The 18,148-nt window shown below is 42.9% G+C and overlaps 1 protein-coding gene across 3 annotated transcripts in view; it reads left to right on the top strand.

Moving 5' to 3' along the window:
• Positions 1-16,783, top strand: part of LOC138663581 (gastrula zinc finger protein XlCGF57.1-like) — a 70,570-nt gene extending 53,787 nt beyond the window's left edge. Inside the window, exon 7 of one of the 3 annotated variants that reach the window (XM_069749833.1) lies at positions 9,284-16,783. In XM_069749833.1, coding sequence (XP_069605934.1) covers positions 9,284-10,473 — 1,190 coding nt within the window. In that variant the 3' untranslated portion in view covers positions 10,474-16,783. Of the gene's footprint in view, positions 1-9,280 lie in introns of all 3 variants that reach the window. The other 2 variants (XM_069749831.1, XM_069749832.1) reach the window with 2 other exon arrangements.
• Positions 16,784-18,148: the final 1,365 nt, after the last annotated feature.

Here is an 18,148-nt window from a genome sequence, read left to right as displayed (position 1 = left end):
CTGGCTGCACCGATATCCACCAGGAAATTAAGGGGTTTACCCTCAAACTGTATCTGGATGGTAGGCGTTGGTCCACTCTGCTGTTTTGTGGAGTGTAAGAGTATGAGTGGTGTGTGCAGTGGATCCGGCTTGCCAATGTCCTATTGTGGATGGGGCCCAGGTGGTCGCTGGGTGGGCTGCGGCTGCCATGGCCCCCTCCTGAGGAGCTGATCTGCAGTTCCTTTTAAGGTGCCCTACTTTGCCACAGTTGTAGCAGATGGCCCTAGGCCTTTGTGATTTTGCGGTGTCAGAAGGGTCCTGAGAGAACAGGAGAGTGGTACGGGGCCTGGCTGGTTGGTTCAACTCTACCCCTTTTGCTACTGTGTGGAGCGCTTCTGAATCTAGCCTTCGGTACTCTGGCCTTGTGGTCTGCAACTGCTTGCGTATTGGCTCTCGGAGGCCCTGCACAAAGGCCTGCACCCAGATTTGGCGATGGGCTTTGTCAAGGAGCTCAAATCCTAGATCAGTAAACCTTTGATTAAGTCTGTGGTAACCTTTTTCCACAGACTCCCCTTTCTCCTACATGGTGTCCTGCAGGGAGGTGACTTGGTCTGCCAGGCTGTCCTTAGCCCAAAGTCGGAGATTGTCGAGGATGTCCTGCCCTGATGATAAGGACTGATAGTATTCGGGTAGCCCACTTATGGGCCTCAAGGCTGGTTCCATTACGGGCCCCGAAGGAGTCACCTGCTTTAATTTCTGCTAGTCCAATTAAGTCTATCCACGAGGCAGCATGTGTCTTTGTATCCTGTGTCCCATCAGGACCTACACAAGCTAAAGCTGGCAGCCTGGTTACTGAAGCCGAGATCCTAAAAGCTAGAGGACTCTCGCAGGAAGTGATCGAAACCCTACAAAAGAGTAGGAAGCCAATAACTAACGCCATTTATGGCAAAATATGGAAAAAGTTCTCGTCGTGGTGTTCCCCAAACAGACCGGATCCTTTCAACCCAAATATTGCACAGATCCTTCAATTTCTCCAGAAGGGCTTGGAACTGGGGCTTTCACCTAGTACCCTAAGGCTATGTGCACACGTAGGAAATGTGGTGCAGAATTTTCTGCACTAAATCTGCATCTGCAGATTTGATGCAGTTTCTGTGCAGTTTCTGTGCAGTTTTTGTGCAGTTTCTGTGCAGTTTCTATGCAGTTTCTATGCAGTTTCTGTGCAGATTCTATGCAGTTTCTGTGCAGTTTCTGTGCAGTACAATGTAAATCAATGAGAAAAGAAAAAAGCTGTGCACATGGTGCAGAAAAATCTGCGCAGAAACGCTGCAGAACTGCACAAAAGAAGCGACGTGCACTTCTTTGAAATCTGCAGCGTTTCTGCGCAGATTTTTCTGCACCATGTGCACAGCTTTTTTCTTTTCTCATTGATTTACATTGTACTGTAAATCACAGTGCAGTTCTGCAGCGTTTCTGCAGCAGAAAAATCTGCTGCAGTTCTGCACCAATTCTGCACTAAATCTGCATCGTGTGCACATACCCTTAATGTTCAGGTGTCAGCTCTTGGGTCTTTCTTCGACCAGGATCTAGCAAACCACCGGTGGGTCAAACGATTCATAACATCAGCAACTAGAATCCGTCCGAGACTCCACGTCCACACCCCTCCTTCGGACTTGAACCTTGTTTTAAAAGGTCTGACCGGGGACCCCTTTGAACCCCTATCAGCCTCCAGCTTAAAGATCTTGACCCTTAAAACTGTCTTCCTGGTAGCTATCACTACCGCCAGGCATATAGGGGAACTTCAGGCCTTAGGCTATATTCACGCTTAGCGGTTTTTACCGCGGAACCGCCGCGATTTTGATGCTGCGGGTCCGCAGCAGTTTCCATAGCGTTTACAGTAACATGTAAACCCTATGGAAACCGCAAACCGCTGTGCACATGCTGCGGGAAAAACCGCGCGGGAACGCAGCGGTTTACAACCCGCAGCATGTCACTTCTTTGTGCAGAATCGCTGCGATTCTGCACCCATAGGAATACATTGAACCGCTTACTTCCCGCATGGGGCTGTGCCCACGTTGCGGGAAGTAAGCGGATAATGTGCGGGTGGTACCCGGGGTGGAGGAGAGGAGACTCTCCTCCAGGCCCTGGGAACCATATTTGGGGTTAAAAAATAAAAAATCTGGTTATACTCACCCTCTGATGTCCGGAGCTCCTGGGCGCTGCACGCGGCTGTCCGGTCAGAGTTGCTGTGCGACCAGGACCTGCGGTGACGTCGCGGTCACATGACCGTGACGTCACGAAGGGTCCTTCTCGCACAGCATCTCTGGAACCGGACCACCGGGTGCAGCGCCGAGGGATCGGGACGTCAGAGGGTGAGTATAACCAATTTTTATTATTTTTAACATTACTATTGATGCTGCATATTGCTGCATATGCAGCATCAATAGTATAGGCGGAAACCCGCAGCGGAAAACGCGGAACAAACCGCGATAAATCTGCAGGGAGAACCGCAGTTGTTTTGCCCTGCAGATTTATCAAATCCGCTGCGGGAAAACCCGCAGAGGGACGCCGCAAGGTGTGAACATAGCCTTATAATAATAATAATCTTTATTTTTATATAGCGCTAACATATTCCGCAGCGCTTTACAGTTTTGCACACATTATCATCACTGTCCCAGATGGGGCTCACAATCTAGAATCCCTATCAGTATGTCTTTGGAATGTGGGAGGAAACCGGAGTGCCCGGAGGAAACCCACGCAAACACGGAGAGAACATACAAACTCTTTGCAGATGTTGTCCTGGGTGGGATTAGAACCCAGGACCCCAGCGCTGCAAGGCTGCTGTGCTAACCACTGCGCCACCATGCTGCCCACCAATCCAGGAGCCATTCCTGACCATAACCATGGATAGTATAATCCTCAAATTAGACCCTTCCTTTATGCCTAAGGTAGTTTCAGACTTCCACAGAAATCAAGACATCATTTACCCTCATTCTGTTCAAATCCCTCTAATCCAAAAGAAAAGGCCTTTCACACCCTGGACGTCCGCAGGGTGGTCCTGTGCTACCTCCAACAGACAGAAAGTTGGAGGTTGGACCAAAACCTGTTCGTCCAGTGGTCAGGACGAAATAAGGGCAGAAAGCTGCCAAAAGCAGGATCGCTAATTGGATTAAGCAAGCCATTAGTCTTGCATACTCATCCGAGAAGCTTGCACCTCCAGCTTCACTAAAAGCCCACTCCACCCGTTCAGTCTCGACTTCCTGGGCAGATAGGGGAAACGCATCATCGGAGCAGATATGCAGAGCCGCCACCTGGTCGTCAGTTCATAAATTTACCAGACACTATAGGCTCAACTTCAACAGGGACCTATCGTTTGGCAGACGCATTCTACAAGCAGTAGTCCCTCCCTAAAGAAATTAGCGGTTGGTATCACTCCGATACTGCTGTCGTGGAAGGTGACTGGAGAAAATAGAATTAGTCTTAACGGTAATTCGGTTTCTAGGAACCTTCCACGACAGCACTAATTTCCCTCCCTATCTGATATATTTATTAGATGATTCCTGCACTTAAGTGGTAACTATACATGCTACTGTGTCCAGAAAAAACACTGGTGGTTGCAGGAAGGGGAGGGGTATTTAACCTCTTTGTTTCCTGTTCCCTATTAGGGCGGGGAAACATCCTTCGATACTGCTGTCGTGGAAGGTTCCTAGAAACCGAATTACCGGTAAGACTAATTCTATTTTTTTTTCCACAAGAAATTTGCTTATGGCCCTCAATTTTTTTTTTCAAAAGAGTAACAGGAGACCCCAAAAGTATTTGTGCAATTTGTCCTGAGTATACTGACATCCCATATGTGGGGGTAAACCACTGTTTGGGCGCATGGCAGAGCTCAGAATGGAAGGAGCGCCATATTGGAAAGCAGATTTTGCTGGAATTGTTTGTGGGCGACATGTCACATTGCCAGAGCCCCTGAGGGGCCAGAACAGCATAAGCCCCCAAAAGGGACTGCATTTTACAAAATACTTCCCTGAATGAAATCTTCTAGTGGTGCAGTGAGCATACTGACACCACAGCTGTTCCATAGAAAATTATACCATTGGGCAGTGAAGAAAAATTAATAACATTTTTACCACTAAAATATTGTTTAACCCCTGATTTTTACATTGGAAAATAGGTAGATGGGTAAATGGTCACTACACCCATACATGAATTTGCAGTAGGGTGTCATTTCCAAAATGGGGACACTTCAGGGGGATTCTGGGGTCACTTCTGAGGGGGGGTGGCACTTTGGAGAGCCGCTATGTGCCAGAACAACAGAATTCCCCCCTGAAGTGACCCCATTTGGGAAATGACACCCCTCCTGGAATTCATCTATGGATATAGTCACCATTTCCACTACATGGATGATTTCCAGAAACACGTAGTGGAAGTTTTAGAGCAAAAATGTCATTGTAGTGCCCAGTATATTGTGCCCAGCTTGTGTCTCTGGAGACATCCCCCCACCTACCCCCGGAAATTGTTAAGCCAGCTCTACTCAAATGTGTCTGTCACTAAATAAACCAAATGCTTGAATGTCAAAACAGTTTAAAAATGTGGTTCTGTGTGGAAGATTTTAAATCAGTCATGGAGGCATAAAGGTACCGTCACACTAAGCGACGCTGCAGCGATACCGACAACGATCCGGATTGCTGCAGCGTCGCTGTTTGGTCGCTGGAGAGCTGTCACACAGACAGCTCTCCAGCGACCAACGATCCCGAGGTCCCCGGTAACCAGGGTAAACATCGGGTAACTAAGCACAGGGCCGCGCTTAGTAACCCGATGTTTACCCTGGTTACCATCGTTAAAGTAAAAAAAACAAACGCTACATACTTACCTACCGCTGTCTGTCCCCGGCGCTGTGCTTCTCTGCTCTGGCTGTGAGCGCCGGGCAGCCGGATGTTTACCCTGGTTACCAGCGAAGACATCGCTGAATCGGTGTCACACACACCGATTCAGCGATGTCTGCGGGGAGTCCAGCGACGAAACAAAGTTCTGGACTTTCTTCCCCGACCAGCGACAGCACAGCAGGGGCCTGATCGCTGCTGCCTGTCACACTGGACGATATCGCTAGCCAGGACGCTGCAACGTCATGGATCGCTAGCGATATCGTCTAGTGTGACGGTACCTTAAGGCTGGCAATGATGGGCACTGTGGGCAATAACAGCGGGTATCATGCCTCATTCCTCTCTTGGAACATACATGACATCTTCTCTGGGGGCTCTTTCTTGTTTCAATTGCTGGAATGAGTGCAATAAAATGTCGCTCAGCGAGTCTTCTGACATATTCAGATTCTAAAGGATTGGCATGGACAAAATTTTAAAAAACAAGAATTTCAATGACCGTTTCCAGATAATCAAGGAAAGTATCTGCATTTACAGCTTTTTTTGTATAACGCAAAATAATTATATGTGGCCACCTGAAAGAAATAAGACTAACTTTCTATACCAGGTATATGGTTTTCTTGATACTTGGTATTGTTGTAGATCCTGATCTGCAAGGTCCACACCCCCCATATATTTGTTGTAGTCAATGACAGACACAGGTTTTGGAGTAGTGGATCCCTGTTGGTCTGCAGTGGACCTTGTGGCATCTGTGTGGATCGAGCTCAGGATAAAAATATCTTTGTTATCCTTATACTTAAGGGCAAGCAGCTCTCCATTGCGTAAAGCCCCTGACTGCCCATTTCGGAACTTTTCGTTGACCAATGATTGTGGAAACCCCTGATGATTTTTGTGAATGGGGTATGCTGGTGTAGTAGTTGTCAACATAACGATTGTAGCCTTTTTGTAAAAATGGAGTTATCAGCTCTCAAACAGTTTTTCCAGATGTCCCCAGATAAGTAGGGCATCCTGGTGGGCTCAGTTGGCTATCTTTCCCCTCATAAATGCGAAAATCTGATGTGTATCCAGTTGAACTCTTGCACATTTTATAGAGCTTTATTCCGAATCTTCCCGTCTTTGAAGGAATAAATTGCTTGAGGTGCAGTCTTCCTTTGAATTTTACAAGGGACTCATCAATGGAAATGTTTTCTATTGGGGTTTAAAGCTTTGAGAACTTTTCTGTCAAGTCTTCGATGATGGGTCTGATTTTGAATAGTCTGTCATGTTTCGGCTATAGCATTAGCCTTTATCAAGAGATACAAGTAGTGTGACAGCAGAAGTCAGGCGAATCTGTGGCGGTCCGACGCTGCAGAGTGATGATCACACTCCCTTCCCAGGCTGGTGCGGCAGGTTTGGTGGTGCTCCACCAAAGGCTAATGCTATAGCCGAAACGTTGAAATATGATACCTACCTCATGTGGATTTTGATACCTACTTTATGTACCTTTTTGGTCCTTTTTGTGCGCATTTTGCTTGAATACGAAATGAAATAAATCTACATTTCTAATAAATTTCACCGTGTTTGAAAAAACAGTGTGCCGGATTTTTTTCGAGACTATTAAGATTTTTCCTGAGCACCTGTATATAACAGTCTGAGCCACTCCTTATCTGCTCTGAATGCATAAATTTGACTTAGCATAATAGGATCGTGGATTCTGGGTGATGAATTGGGACACATATAAATTTGTTTGTAGGATAATATGCTCTAGCACGCTATTTGTCAGAAGCAAATAAAAAAAAAAATAACTGGTCCAAAATTTTCCACCTCCACATTTGTACCAGGAATGGCATTAAAATTAGGGATGAATGGAGTAGCCAAATCTGAAGCTTCCCATCTGGAAAATGCTACATCAAGAGGCAAAGCCCCTTGTAAATTGATGTGCACCAATTTACGAGCACTAGGGACAGCGCTAGTACTGGGCATTGCTCCCTGAGTTGAAGACATTTCTCCCGAAGCGCAATTTGTCCTTTTTGTACTGATCCTTGTGTGTGAGGATGGACCAGAATCACTGCTCATTTCTGAGCTATCACTGTCACTGCTACTAAAGCCCTCGAAATCCATCTGGCACTGCACTTTCTTCGCTGTCAGAACAGTTTTTTTTTTTTTTCCGGAAATAGAAAATTCTGACGTTACATGACTGAGGTGACCAAATTATTGGGGAGACAATTGAGAAAAGCCTAATTCTTTAGCCTAAGCCGAACTTTAGAATAAACCCTAAAGGCCCCTTCACATTAAGCGACGCTGCAGCGATACCGACAACGATCCGGATCGCTGCAGCGTCGCTGTTTGGTCGCTGGAGAGCTGTCACACAGACAGCTCTCCAGCGACCAACGATCCCGAAGTCCCCGCGCTTAGTAACCTGATGTTTACCCTGGTTACCAGCGTAAAAGTAAAAAAAAACAAACACTACATACCTACCGCTGTCTGTCCCCGGCGCTCTGCTTCTCTGCACTCCTCCTGTACTGGCTGTGAGCACAGCGGCCGGAAAGCAGAGCGGTGACGTCACCGCTCTGCTTTCCGGCTGACTGACGCTCACAGCCAGTACAGGAGGAGTGCAGAGCACAGCGCCGGGGACAGACAGCGGTAGGTAAGTATGTACTGTTTGTTTTTTTTTACTTTTACGCTGGTAACCAGGGTAAACATCGGGTTACTAAGCACGGCCCTGCGCTTAGTTACCCAATGTTTACCCTGGTTACCAGTGAAGACATCGCTGGATCGGTGTCACACACGCCGATTCAGCGATGTCCACGGGAGATCCAGCGACGAAATAAAGTCCTGGACTTTGTTCAGCGACCAATGATCTCCCAGCAGGGGCCTGATCGTTGGTCGCTGTCACACATAACGATTTCCTTAACGATATCGTTGCTACGTCACAAAAAGCAAAGATATCGTTAACGATATCGTTATGTGTGAAGGTACCTTAACTCTAACTTTAGCCTAACAGTAACCCTAACAGCAACCCTAACTTTAGCCTAGCAGTAACCCTAACTTTAGCCTAACAGTAACCCCAACCCTAACAGTAACCCTAACTTTAGCCTAACAGTATCCCTAACCCTAATAGTAACCCTAACTTTAGCCTAATAGTATCCCTAACAGTAACCCTAACTTTAGCCCCAACACTAACCCTAACCTGCCTTATGTTTTTTTTTTACTTTATAGCAAAATCGCTGACTGACACAGCTGTTGCCAGCCGCACTTGTAACACTGTTTCTCCTCTAATCTCTAACTGACAGGAGATCTGAGGAGAAACTGCGTTTTTATGAAGCAGATCGCCCTGGAAAGTTCTTTTCGTTGCTACAACAAACTTTCCTAGTGATTTGTCTCATTGGCTGGTGTGACGCTGATGTCATCAGGACCTGAACCAATCTGGTCTCAATGAGGTTGTGGTCACAGGAAGTGTTGTGTGCTGGAATCCCCTCATTGTAAGGTACGTGGGGGTCCAGATGAGCACAAAACTGCCGACCGTAGACAAATGTCGGCGTTGTACAAAGCCCTGCTTGCGCCGATGTTCATCTACCGTTGGCGGTCACGAAGCAGGTAAGTTAAGGGTATCATCATTTCTGTCCAGGCCTACTTCATGAGTTTTATTTTTTTTTTTTATTCTGTGGATACATGGTTGAAAAGCAATGTCTGACTTTCATTTGTTCATTTTCATAGATTTTTTATTTATTATTACTTTTGTCAGATTCAAGTTATTTCTGTGACCATTGTGGGTTTTTCTGTCATTAAACGAGGGGTAACAACAATTTTGACCACGGATGTAGGTGGAATTAATATTTTGACTCCACAGCCACTTTCTGGAAGTGGATGTTGGAGAGTGAAAATTACATAGTTGCCAATTTTATTACCCAGCACATAATGCCCAGATTGTGCTCCAGGAGACACACACCGCAGATTAAGTGGATTCTTCTCACTATAATATTGGTAAATACAGGGATCCTAAATGTTGTTTGAGAACACAGCAAGACTCAGAAGTGAGAGCAGATTTTGCTGGATTGGTTTATAGAAACTCTGTTGCTTTTCAACAGCCTTTGAGCCACTAATAGTGTGGGAACCTCTGTTTTTCCATTCACAGATGATGGGCCTAAGTGAGGATTTGTTTTTTGTGAGATGATAATTTGTATTATTTTCGCCTACATAACATTGATTGGTGTCTTTTTATTCGATATTTGGGCGGCAGAATGAACAATCAGTTGAACACCACACACTACTGGCTTATCCAACAAGGTCTTCTATTAGACTTTGAACTGTCATTGTCTTGGTAAATAATTAAAGTTTTTTTTACATAGCTTTCCATTTTTATGGACAGTTTAAGTAGAAATGTTCAAAAATATGAAACTCAAGGATATTTTATTATTTTTTTTCTTTTTTTCTTTTTATCTTAGCAGATGACTGTACCAGGCGATCAGAAGGACAGCTGACATCTTCAGTTTTTAAATCTGATGATCTTGAGATCCTACAAGATACAACTGAAGTGATTACTGTTACTCCAAATATATCATCATCCATTCACGGCAAAGATCTGTCATCTGATCCTATGAAACAGGTCCCATCTGCTGATTCATTACTGACTACTAAGAAAAATCAAAGTCACAAAAGAGGCATTAAAAAACAAACTGCTGCTAAAGCAAAGAAGTCATTTTCATGTTCAGAATGTGGGAAATGTTATACCGACATACGGCATCTTGTTACACACCAAAAAACTCACACAGGGATGAAGCCTTTTTCATGTTCAGAATGTGGGAAATTTTTTAAATGGAAATCAAGTTTGGTTCATCACCATAAAACTCACACAGGGGAGAAGCCTTTTTTATGTTCAGAATGTGGGAAATGTTGTAAATCGAAATTAGATTTGGTTCATCACCAGAGAACTCACACGGGGGAGAAGCCTTTTTCCTGTTCTGAATGTGGGAAATGTTTTAACCAGAAAGGGAATCTTAATGAACACCAAAGAACTCACACAGGAGAGAAGCCTTTTTCATGTTCAGAATGTGGGAAATGTTTTACCTACAAAGGGAATCTAGATGAACACCAAAGAACTCACACAGGAGAGAAGCCTTTTTCATGTTCAGAATGTGGGAAATGTTTTACCAACAAATCACAATTTATTAAACACCAAAGAATTCACACAGGAGAGAAGCCTTTTTCATGTTCAGAATGTGGGAAATGTTTTACCAACAAAGAGACTCTTGTTAGACACCAAATAACTCACACAGGAGAGAAGCCTTTTTCATGTTCAGAATGTGGGAAATGTTTTAACCATAAAGGTAATCTTGTTACACACCAAATAACTCACACAGGGGAGAAGACTTTTTCCTGTTCAGAATGTGGGAAATGTTTTTACCAGAAATTCCGTCTTGTTAGGCACCAGGGAACTCACACAGAGGAGAAGCCTTTTTCCTGTTCAGAATGTGGGAAATGTTTTAACCGGAAAGGGAATCTTGTTAGTCACATGAGAACTCACACAGGGGAGAAGCCTTTTTCATGTTCAGAATGTGGGAAATGTTTTAACCGGAAAGCGCTTCTTGTTAGACATCAGAGCAGTCACACAGAGGAGAAGCCTTTTACATTTTCTTAAACCATAACCATGTATAAGTATATAAGGGGACAATACAAATATCTCGCTGAGGATCTGTTTATACCAAGGAAGGTGACGGGCACAAGGGGGCATTCTTTGCGTCTGGAGGAGAGAAGGTTTTTCCACCAACATAGAAGAGGATTCTTTACTGTTAGGGCAGTGAAAATCTGGAATTGCTTGCCTGAGGAGGTTACATAGTTACATAGTTATTAAGGTTGAAGGAAGACTATATGTCCATCTAGTTCAACCCATAGCCTAACCTAACATGTTGATCCAGAGGAAGGCAAAAAAAACCCATGTGCAAAGAGTAAGCTCCACATTGGGGAAAAAAATTCCTTCCCGACTCCACATACGGCAATCAGACTAGTTCCCTGGATCAACGCCCTATCAAGGAATCTAGTGTATATACCCTGTAACATTATACTTTTCCAGAAAGGTATCCAGTCCCCTCTTAAATTTAAGTAATGAATCACTCATTACAACATCATACGGCAGAGAGTTCCATAGTCTCACTGCTCTTACAGTAAAGAATCCGCGTCTGTTATTATGCTTAAACCTTTTTTCCTCCAACCGCAGAGGATGCCCCCTTGTCCCTGTTTCAGGTCTATGATTAAAAAGATCATCAGAAAGGTCTTTGTACTGTCCCCTCATATATTTATACATTAAAATAAGATCACCCCTTAGTCTTCGTTTTTCCAAACTAAATAGCCCCAAGTGTAATAACCTATCTTGGTATTGCAGACCCCCCAGTCCTCTAATAACCTTGGTCGCTCTTCTCTGCACCCGCTCCAGTTCAGCTATGTCTTTCTTAAACACCGGAGACCAGAACTGTGCACAGTATTCTAAGTGTGGTCGAACTAGTGACTTGTATAGAGGTAAAATTATGTTCTCCTCATGAGCATCTATGCCTCTTTTAATGCATCCCATTATTTTATTTGCCTTTGTAGCAGCTGCCTGACACTGGCCACTGAATTTAAGTTTGTCATCCACCCATACACCCAGGTCTTTTTCATTGACGGTTTTGCCCAGAGTTTTAGAATTAAGCACATAATTATACATCTTATTACTTCTACCCAAGTGCATGACCTTACATTTATCCCCATTAAAGCTCATTTGCCATTTATCAGCCCAAGCTTCTAGTTTACATAAATCATCCTGTAATATAAAATTGTCCTCCTCTGTATTGATTACCCTGCAGAGTTTAGTGTCATCTGCAAATATTGAAATTCTACTCTGAATGCCCCCTACAAGGTCATTAATAAATATGTTAAAAAGAAGAGGGCCCAATACTGACCCCTGTGGTACCCCACTTCTAACCGCTACCCAGTCCGAGTGTGCTCCATTAATAACCACCCTTTGTTTCCTATCCCTGAGCCAGCTCTCAACCCACTTGCACATATTTTCCCCTATCCCCATTATTCTCATTTTATGTATCAACCTTTTGTGTGGCACCGTATCAAAAGCTTTTGAAAAGTCCATATACACTACATCCACTGGGTTCCCTTGGTCCAATCTGGAACTTACCTCTTCATAGAAACTGATCAAATTAGTCTGACATGAACGGTCCCTAGTAAACCCGTGCTGATACTGGGTCATGAGGTTATTCCTCTTCAGATACTCCAGTATAGCATCCCTTAGAATGCCCTCCAGTATTTTACCCACAGTAGAGGTTAAGCTTACTGGCCTATAATTTCCGAGTTCAGTTTTTGTCCCCTTTTTGAATATTGGCACCACATTTGCTATACGCCAGTCCTGTGGCACAGACCCTGTTATTATGGAGTCTTTAAAGATTAAAAATAATGGTCTATCAATGACTGTACTTAATTCCTGCAGTACTCGAGGGTGTATCCCATCCGGGCCCGGAGATTTGTCAATTTTAGTGATTTTTAGACGCCGCCGCACTTCCTGCTGGGTTAAGCAGGTGACATTTAATTGGGAATTTTTATCACTAGACATTTTGTCTGCCATGGGATTTTCTTGTGTAAATACTGATGAAAAAAAGTCATTTAGCATATTGGCTTTTTCCTCATCCTCATCCACCATCTCACCCAGACTATTTTTAAGGGGGCCAACACTATCATTTTTTAGTTTCTTACTATTTATGTAGTTAAAGAATATTTTAGGATTATTTTTACTCTCTCTGGCAATGAGTCTCTCTGTCTCAATCTTTGCTGCCTTGATTTGCTTTTTACAGAATTTATTTAATTTTCTGTATTTATTTAATGCCTCCTCACTACCTACTTCCTTTAATTCTCTAAATGCTTTCTTTTTGTCACTTATTGCGCCCCTTACAGCTCTATTTAGCCATATTGGTTTCCTCCTATTTCTAGTATGTTTATTCCCATACGGTATATACTGTGCACAGGTCCTATCCAGGATGCTAATAAACGTCTCCCATTTTCTTTGTGTATTTTTGTGTCTCAGGATATCGTCCCAGTTAATTGCACCAAGATCCTCTCTCATCCGTTGGAAATTTGCTCTCCTGAAGTTTAGTGTCCTTGTAACCCCTCTACTACACATCTTTTTAAAGGATACTTGAAAACTTATTATTTTGTGATCGCTATTTCCCAAGTGACCCCCAACCCTTATATTTGATATGCGGTCTGGCCTGTTGGTTAATATTAGGTCTAGCAGTGCCCCCCTTCTTGTTGGGTCCTGAACCAGTTGTGAAAGGTAATTGTCTCTCATAATTGTCAAAAACTGATTACCTTTGCTGGAACTGCAGGTTTCTATTCCCCAATCTATTTCAGGGTAGTTGAAGTCCCCCATAATAATGACTTCTCCTTGAGTCGCAGCTTCATCTATTTGCTTTACGAGGATATTCTCCATTGCTTCCATTATTTTTGGAGATTTATAACAAACCCCTATCAGTAATTTATTATTTTTTTTTTTTCCCCCTCCCCTTATCTCCACCCACAGGGATTCTACATTTTCATTAAATTCACCTATATTATCGCGCAGGATGGGTTTTAAGGATGATTTTACATATAGACACACCCCTCCCCCTCGCTCATCTGAGGTGGTGATGGCGAACTCAGTCGAGGGGTTCAAGAGAGGCCTGGATGTCTTCCTGGAGCAGAACAATATTGTATCATACAATTATTAGGTTCTGTAGAAGGACGTAGATCTGGGGATTTATTATGATGGAATATAGGCTGAACTGGATGGACAAATGTCTTTTTTCTGCCTTTCTAACTATGTTACTATGTTAATGTGGGAAATATTTTACTTGGAAATCAACTGTTAATAAACATCAGAGGCGTCACATAGGGGAGAAGCCTTTTTTATGTTCATAATGTTGGAATAGTTTTAACCAAAATTGAATCTTAAATGGTTTGTCTCTTGTCATTCCTCATGTTTGTGACAAAAGGATAAAACTAAACTTAATTAATTCCAAGTGTAAAACTATACCCATAATTTACCCCCTGAAGGTTAGTCAGTAGGTGACTTATAGAAAAACATGTACCCGACATCTCAGTATATAGGGTGAGGAGACGTATACATACTCACTCTCCAAGCCTCTCATTTCTACGGGTTTCATCGCCCTCACCAAAGGCGACTCATCAGGAGACTATTTAATATTGAACTATATTCAAGCGAGACTAAACAAAAAAAAAACTAAAATCATGTATCATGTTATCCGAAAGTCAGAAAAACCAGCCACATATTGGCAGACACCAGATCTCATTCTATATACTTTGTAAGTTTATAAGCCACTCCAGTGTCAGGAATAGATAGTATGTGAAAATACAGTATAATTCTTGTGTTTTTTTTCTCCTATAGGGACTGCCCTAGTTTGGTATTTTAACAGCTGTTAATTAGTAGTGCAGACAAATTGTCCTAGACCTCGCTCAGGGTAGGTAAGTGTAATGGTTGTTTTTTTTATGTTTTCTAATGGGGCCATGCATACCAGGACCGGGATGGGGGCCAATCATACCAGAATAGAGATGGGGCCCTGCATACTAGGATATGGATGAGGGATCCACGCATACCAGGCTAGGGATGAGGGGGCCATGCATACCAGGATAGGGATTAGGGGGCCATGTGTATCAGGGTTTGGATGAGGGGGCCATATGTACCAGGATAGGGGATATTAAGTACAGAATTGACCACATTTTTTTGCTTCTATTTTTTTTTGCCTAATTTCCTCTAAAACCTAGGTGCATCTTATAGTCCAAAAAATATGGTATATCTTTATTTTTTTTTCTCTCAGTGAACTCATTCCTCCTGTTGGCTTCATTAAAATAAAAACATTCATACACCGCTGGCGTGCCGGCTCCACTTCAGCGGTGTCGAGACTCCCTGTCCCGAGGCTTATGTGAGGTTGTTACATCACATGAGCCCTGCACCCGATCAGCAGCAGCTTCACTGTTCGTTCCTTCTGACATATTGAACATGACCAGGAAGCCAGGGCCGCGACTGCTCTCTGACTGCCTCATGATACTTGATTTGTCTGAAGGTGGTGACATTGATGTAAGCGCTGATTGGGCACAGGACTCACATGACGGAACAACCTCAAAAGAGCCCCAAGAACACAAGCGCCAGCACCACTAAAACGGCGCCACCATGGGAGGTTTGAATGAGAATTTTTATTTTAACATGACCAAACATGAGGAATGAGAAAGGCTTGTCCTGTTGACTACCTTTTTAAATATTAATAATCCCACACAGGAAAAATCCATTATTATACCTAGAGTGTGAGAAATTACAGGAAAATCTTATTTTGTTAACCTTCAAAAATAACTCAGACGGGGAGAACCTATATATATTATTGACAAATTGTACAAAAACATGATGAGCGCGGCGTGCGTTCAAGGATGGAATATTATATGGGAACTTAATAGGATAAACCAAATACCACCAAAAAATGAATGCCCCAAAACAAACATCAGTAAAAATAACTCCTCTTTATTAGGTAAAGCATAAAAGAATTGCGCCATTTTCCAATACCTGTTGCATTTCCATTTTTCACGATCTTGGGTTTGGGTGAAGGCTTATTTTTTGCGTGCCGAGCTGACGTTTTTATTATACCATTTTGGTGCAGATACATTCTTTTCATCGCCTGTTATTGCATTTTAATGCAATGTTGCGGTGACCAAAAAAAGTAATTGGCGTTTTGACTTTTTTCGCGCTACGCGATTGGGTTAATTCTTTTATATTGATTCATCAAGCAATTCTGAACGTGGCAATACCAAATATGTGGATGTTTGATTTTTTTTTATTGTTTTATTTTGAATGGGGCGAAAGGGGGTGATTTTAACTTTTATATTTTTTTTACTATTTCTTAAAACATTTTTTGTTTACTTTTGGCATTGTGAAGAAATTCGGCATTGTATCTTAATTAACCAGATGACTATTTTTAGCAAATGAAGAATAATAGAATGTTATCTATATGTTGGCTTTCAAGTTAAGTGTTGATTTCTGGTTGGTCAAGAAAACAGACTTTTGTTTGTGTAGGCCGGTAATATTAACTTTTATTGTGGCTTATCCTTGATTACTAGTGATGTTTGCTGATATGCTAATTATGCATTGTGTTATTGAGCCAGTTTGTTGACTTCTAAAGCAGAGCGGGAAAAACTATGCAAATAGTTTAAATAAGTAATGCTACTTGATCTCGTCTCCATTCTTACCCTTTATGCAAATACTGAATGAGAGACACCTGTTAAGTCTAAAAATAGGTTACATGCCTCTGTATAAAGAGACTCAGAGAAAGAAGCTGCCAGAGAAAATCTGCCAAGACATCCATACATTTCAAAAGGACCAGAGACAGGACAGCAGCCATTTTAGATCATAGCTCCATTTTGAGACACGGATCTATCATTCTGTAGGAAACAACCTAGGAGTTTTCAGCTTCGGTTGGAAGAATACAGATCTGCTCCATTGACCATCGCTGAACCATGGATATGTTTGGAGAAGCCAGGTTGTGATCCTCAGATCAACTGGCCTTGTACCTTGTATGGACTCAATGGACTGTCATCTTCCTACACTTGTTGTTACCTCCTCTCTGTGGGCATGCCACAGGTGGAGTAAACAACCCTGGAATATGAAGCCAGGTTGTGATCCTCGGATCAGCTGGCCCTGTATGAACTGGCATCTTCCTATGCTTGTCATTACCTCCTCTCTGTGTGTGTGCCACAGGTGATGTAACGACACTGGAAGATCTGTAGTCACAGCTACTATTATCCGGCGAGTCAGCGGAAGGGTGAGACTCTGTAATGTGCACCATCTTTGGTACTGTGCTGGAACTGTTCTATATGTTATCTGCCTGTTCTGTGGTTCAATAAAGCTTCGCCACACTGTTTTACCCTCACCATGTGTTGCCTGATTAGTGTTTTGCCCATGTTAAAAGGAGAGCGGGAGTTCGGCGAGACGATCCCTGGTCCATGCGTTTTTGGCTAGTGGGCGGCGCTCAGCAATCCAGCAGACTCAACCATAGACTTCTGCTGGAGACTTCTGGTTGTCATGCCAACCCATCGGTGACCCGCGATCATGTGACGGGGTCACTGATGGGCGGGATTTCCGACGCGCTTGCTGACATGTGCCAGAAAAGACGTTGCTCAGCGCTGGAGCCCACATCAAAAGGAAGGAGTCCGACATCGGCGTACATTTACGCCTGATGTTGGAAAGGGGTTAAAGTGGATTGTTTTAACAGACAGAAGTGGTAATCAATCATGTATACATACATATATGTATATATGTGTGTGTGCGAAGCCACACCCACTCCACATAGCCCCACCCACTCCAGTCTCACACTCCACACGTAAATATATATATATATATATATAGCTCAAAAAAATAAAGGGAACACTAAAATCATCCACATCCTAGATATCACTGAATTAAATATTCCAGTTGTAAATCTTTATTCATTATATAGTGAAATGCGTTGAGAACAGTGAAACCTAAAAAATGATCAATGTAAATCACAACTAATATCCCATGGACCTCAAAAATGTACCATGCCTAGGTTAGGCAGCTTACAAAGAATAAATACATCCGAAGAAAGAAAAAGCTATTGCCTTAAAAGTATCAACATTTTATTTCAATCATTTTTTTAAAAAACAGAGTTTAGCAAGTAAATGGCATAAAATTTAAAATTGTGGAGACACAAAGTGCAAAATATAGTACATCCAGCCTGTGCAGTAATAGCACCACGGGTTATATGATGAGTAAACAATAACATAAATACCCGGGGAATCGGTCCATGCCGGAGAGGTAATGTGCCTTCGCCACTGGGCGTTACAATTAGTGGGTTATTTATTGCTGCTTTAGTTTACTTGGGTTGATTCAGTCCCTTGTTGCTTCATTAGGCTGCACTTGCATTTAGACACCTTACTATCACGGATAGCACAGCACTTCCATTTTACTTGCCCTCTATTCCTATTTAGGCTACACATACAGTCATGGCCAAAAGTTTTGAGAATGAGACAAATATTAATTTTTCCAAAGTCTACTGCTTCATTTTTTCTAATGGCAATTTGCATATACTCCTGAATGTCAGAGCGATCAGCTTAACAGCAATTACTGTGCTTGCAAAGTCAATATTTGCCCAGAAAATGAACTTTAACCCCCAAAACGCATTTCAACATCATTGCAGTTCTGCCTTAAAAGGAGCAGCTAACATCGTTTTAGTGATTGATCCATTAACACAGGTGTGGGTGTTGATGAGGACAGG

The sequence above is a fragment of the Ranitomeya imitator genome, chromosome 2 (assembly GCF_032444005.1).
Source record: "Ranitomeya imitator isolate aRanImi1 chromosome 2, aRanImi1.pri, whole genome shotgun sequence".
Taxonomy (NCBI): domain Eukaryota; kingdom Metazoa; phylum Chordata; class Amphibia; order Anura; family Dendrobatidae; genus Ranitomeya; species Ranitomeya imitator.
This window is presented reverse-complemented; position numbering and strand designations above follow the sequence as displayed.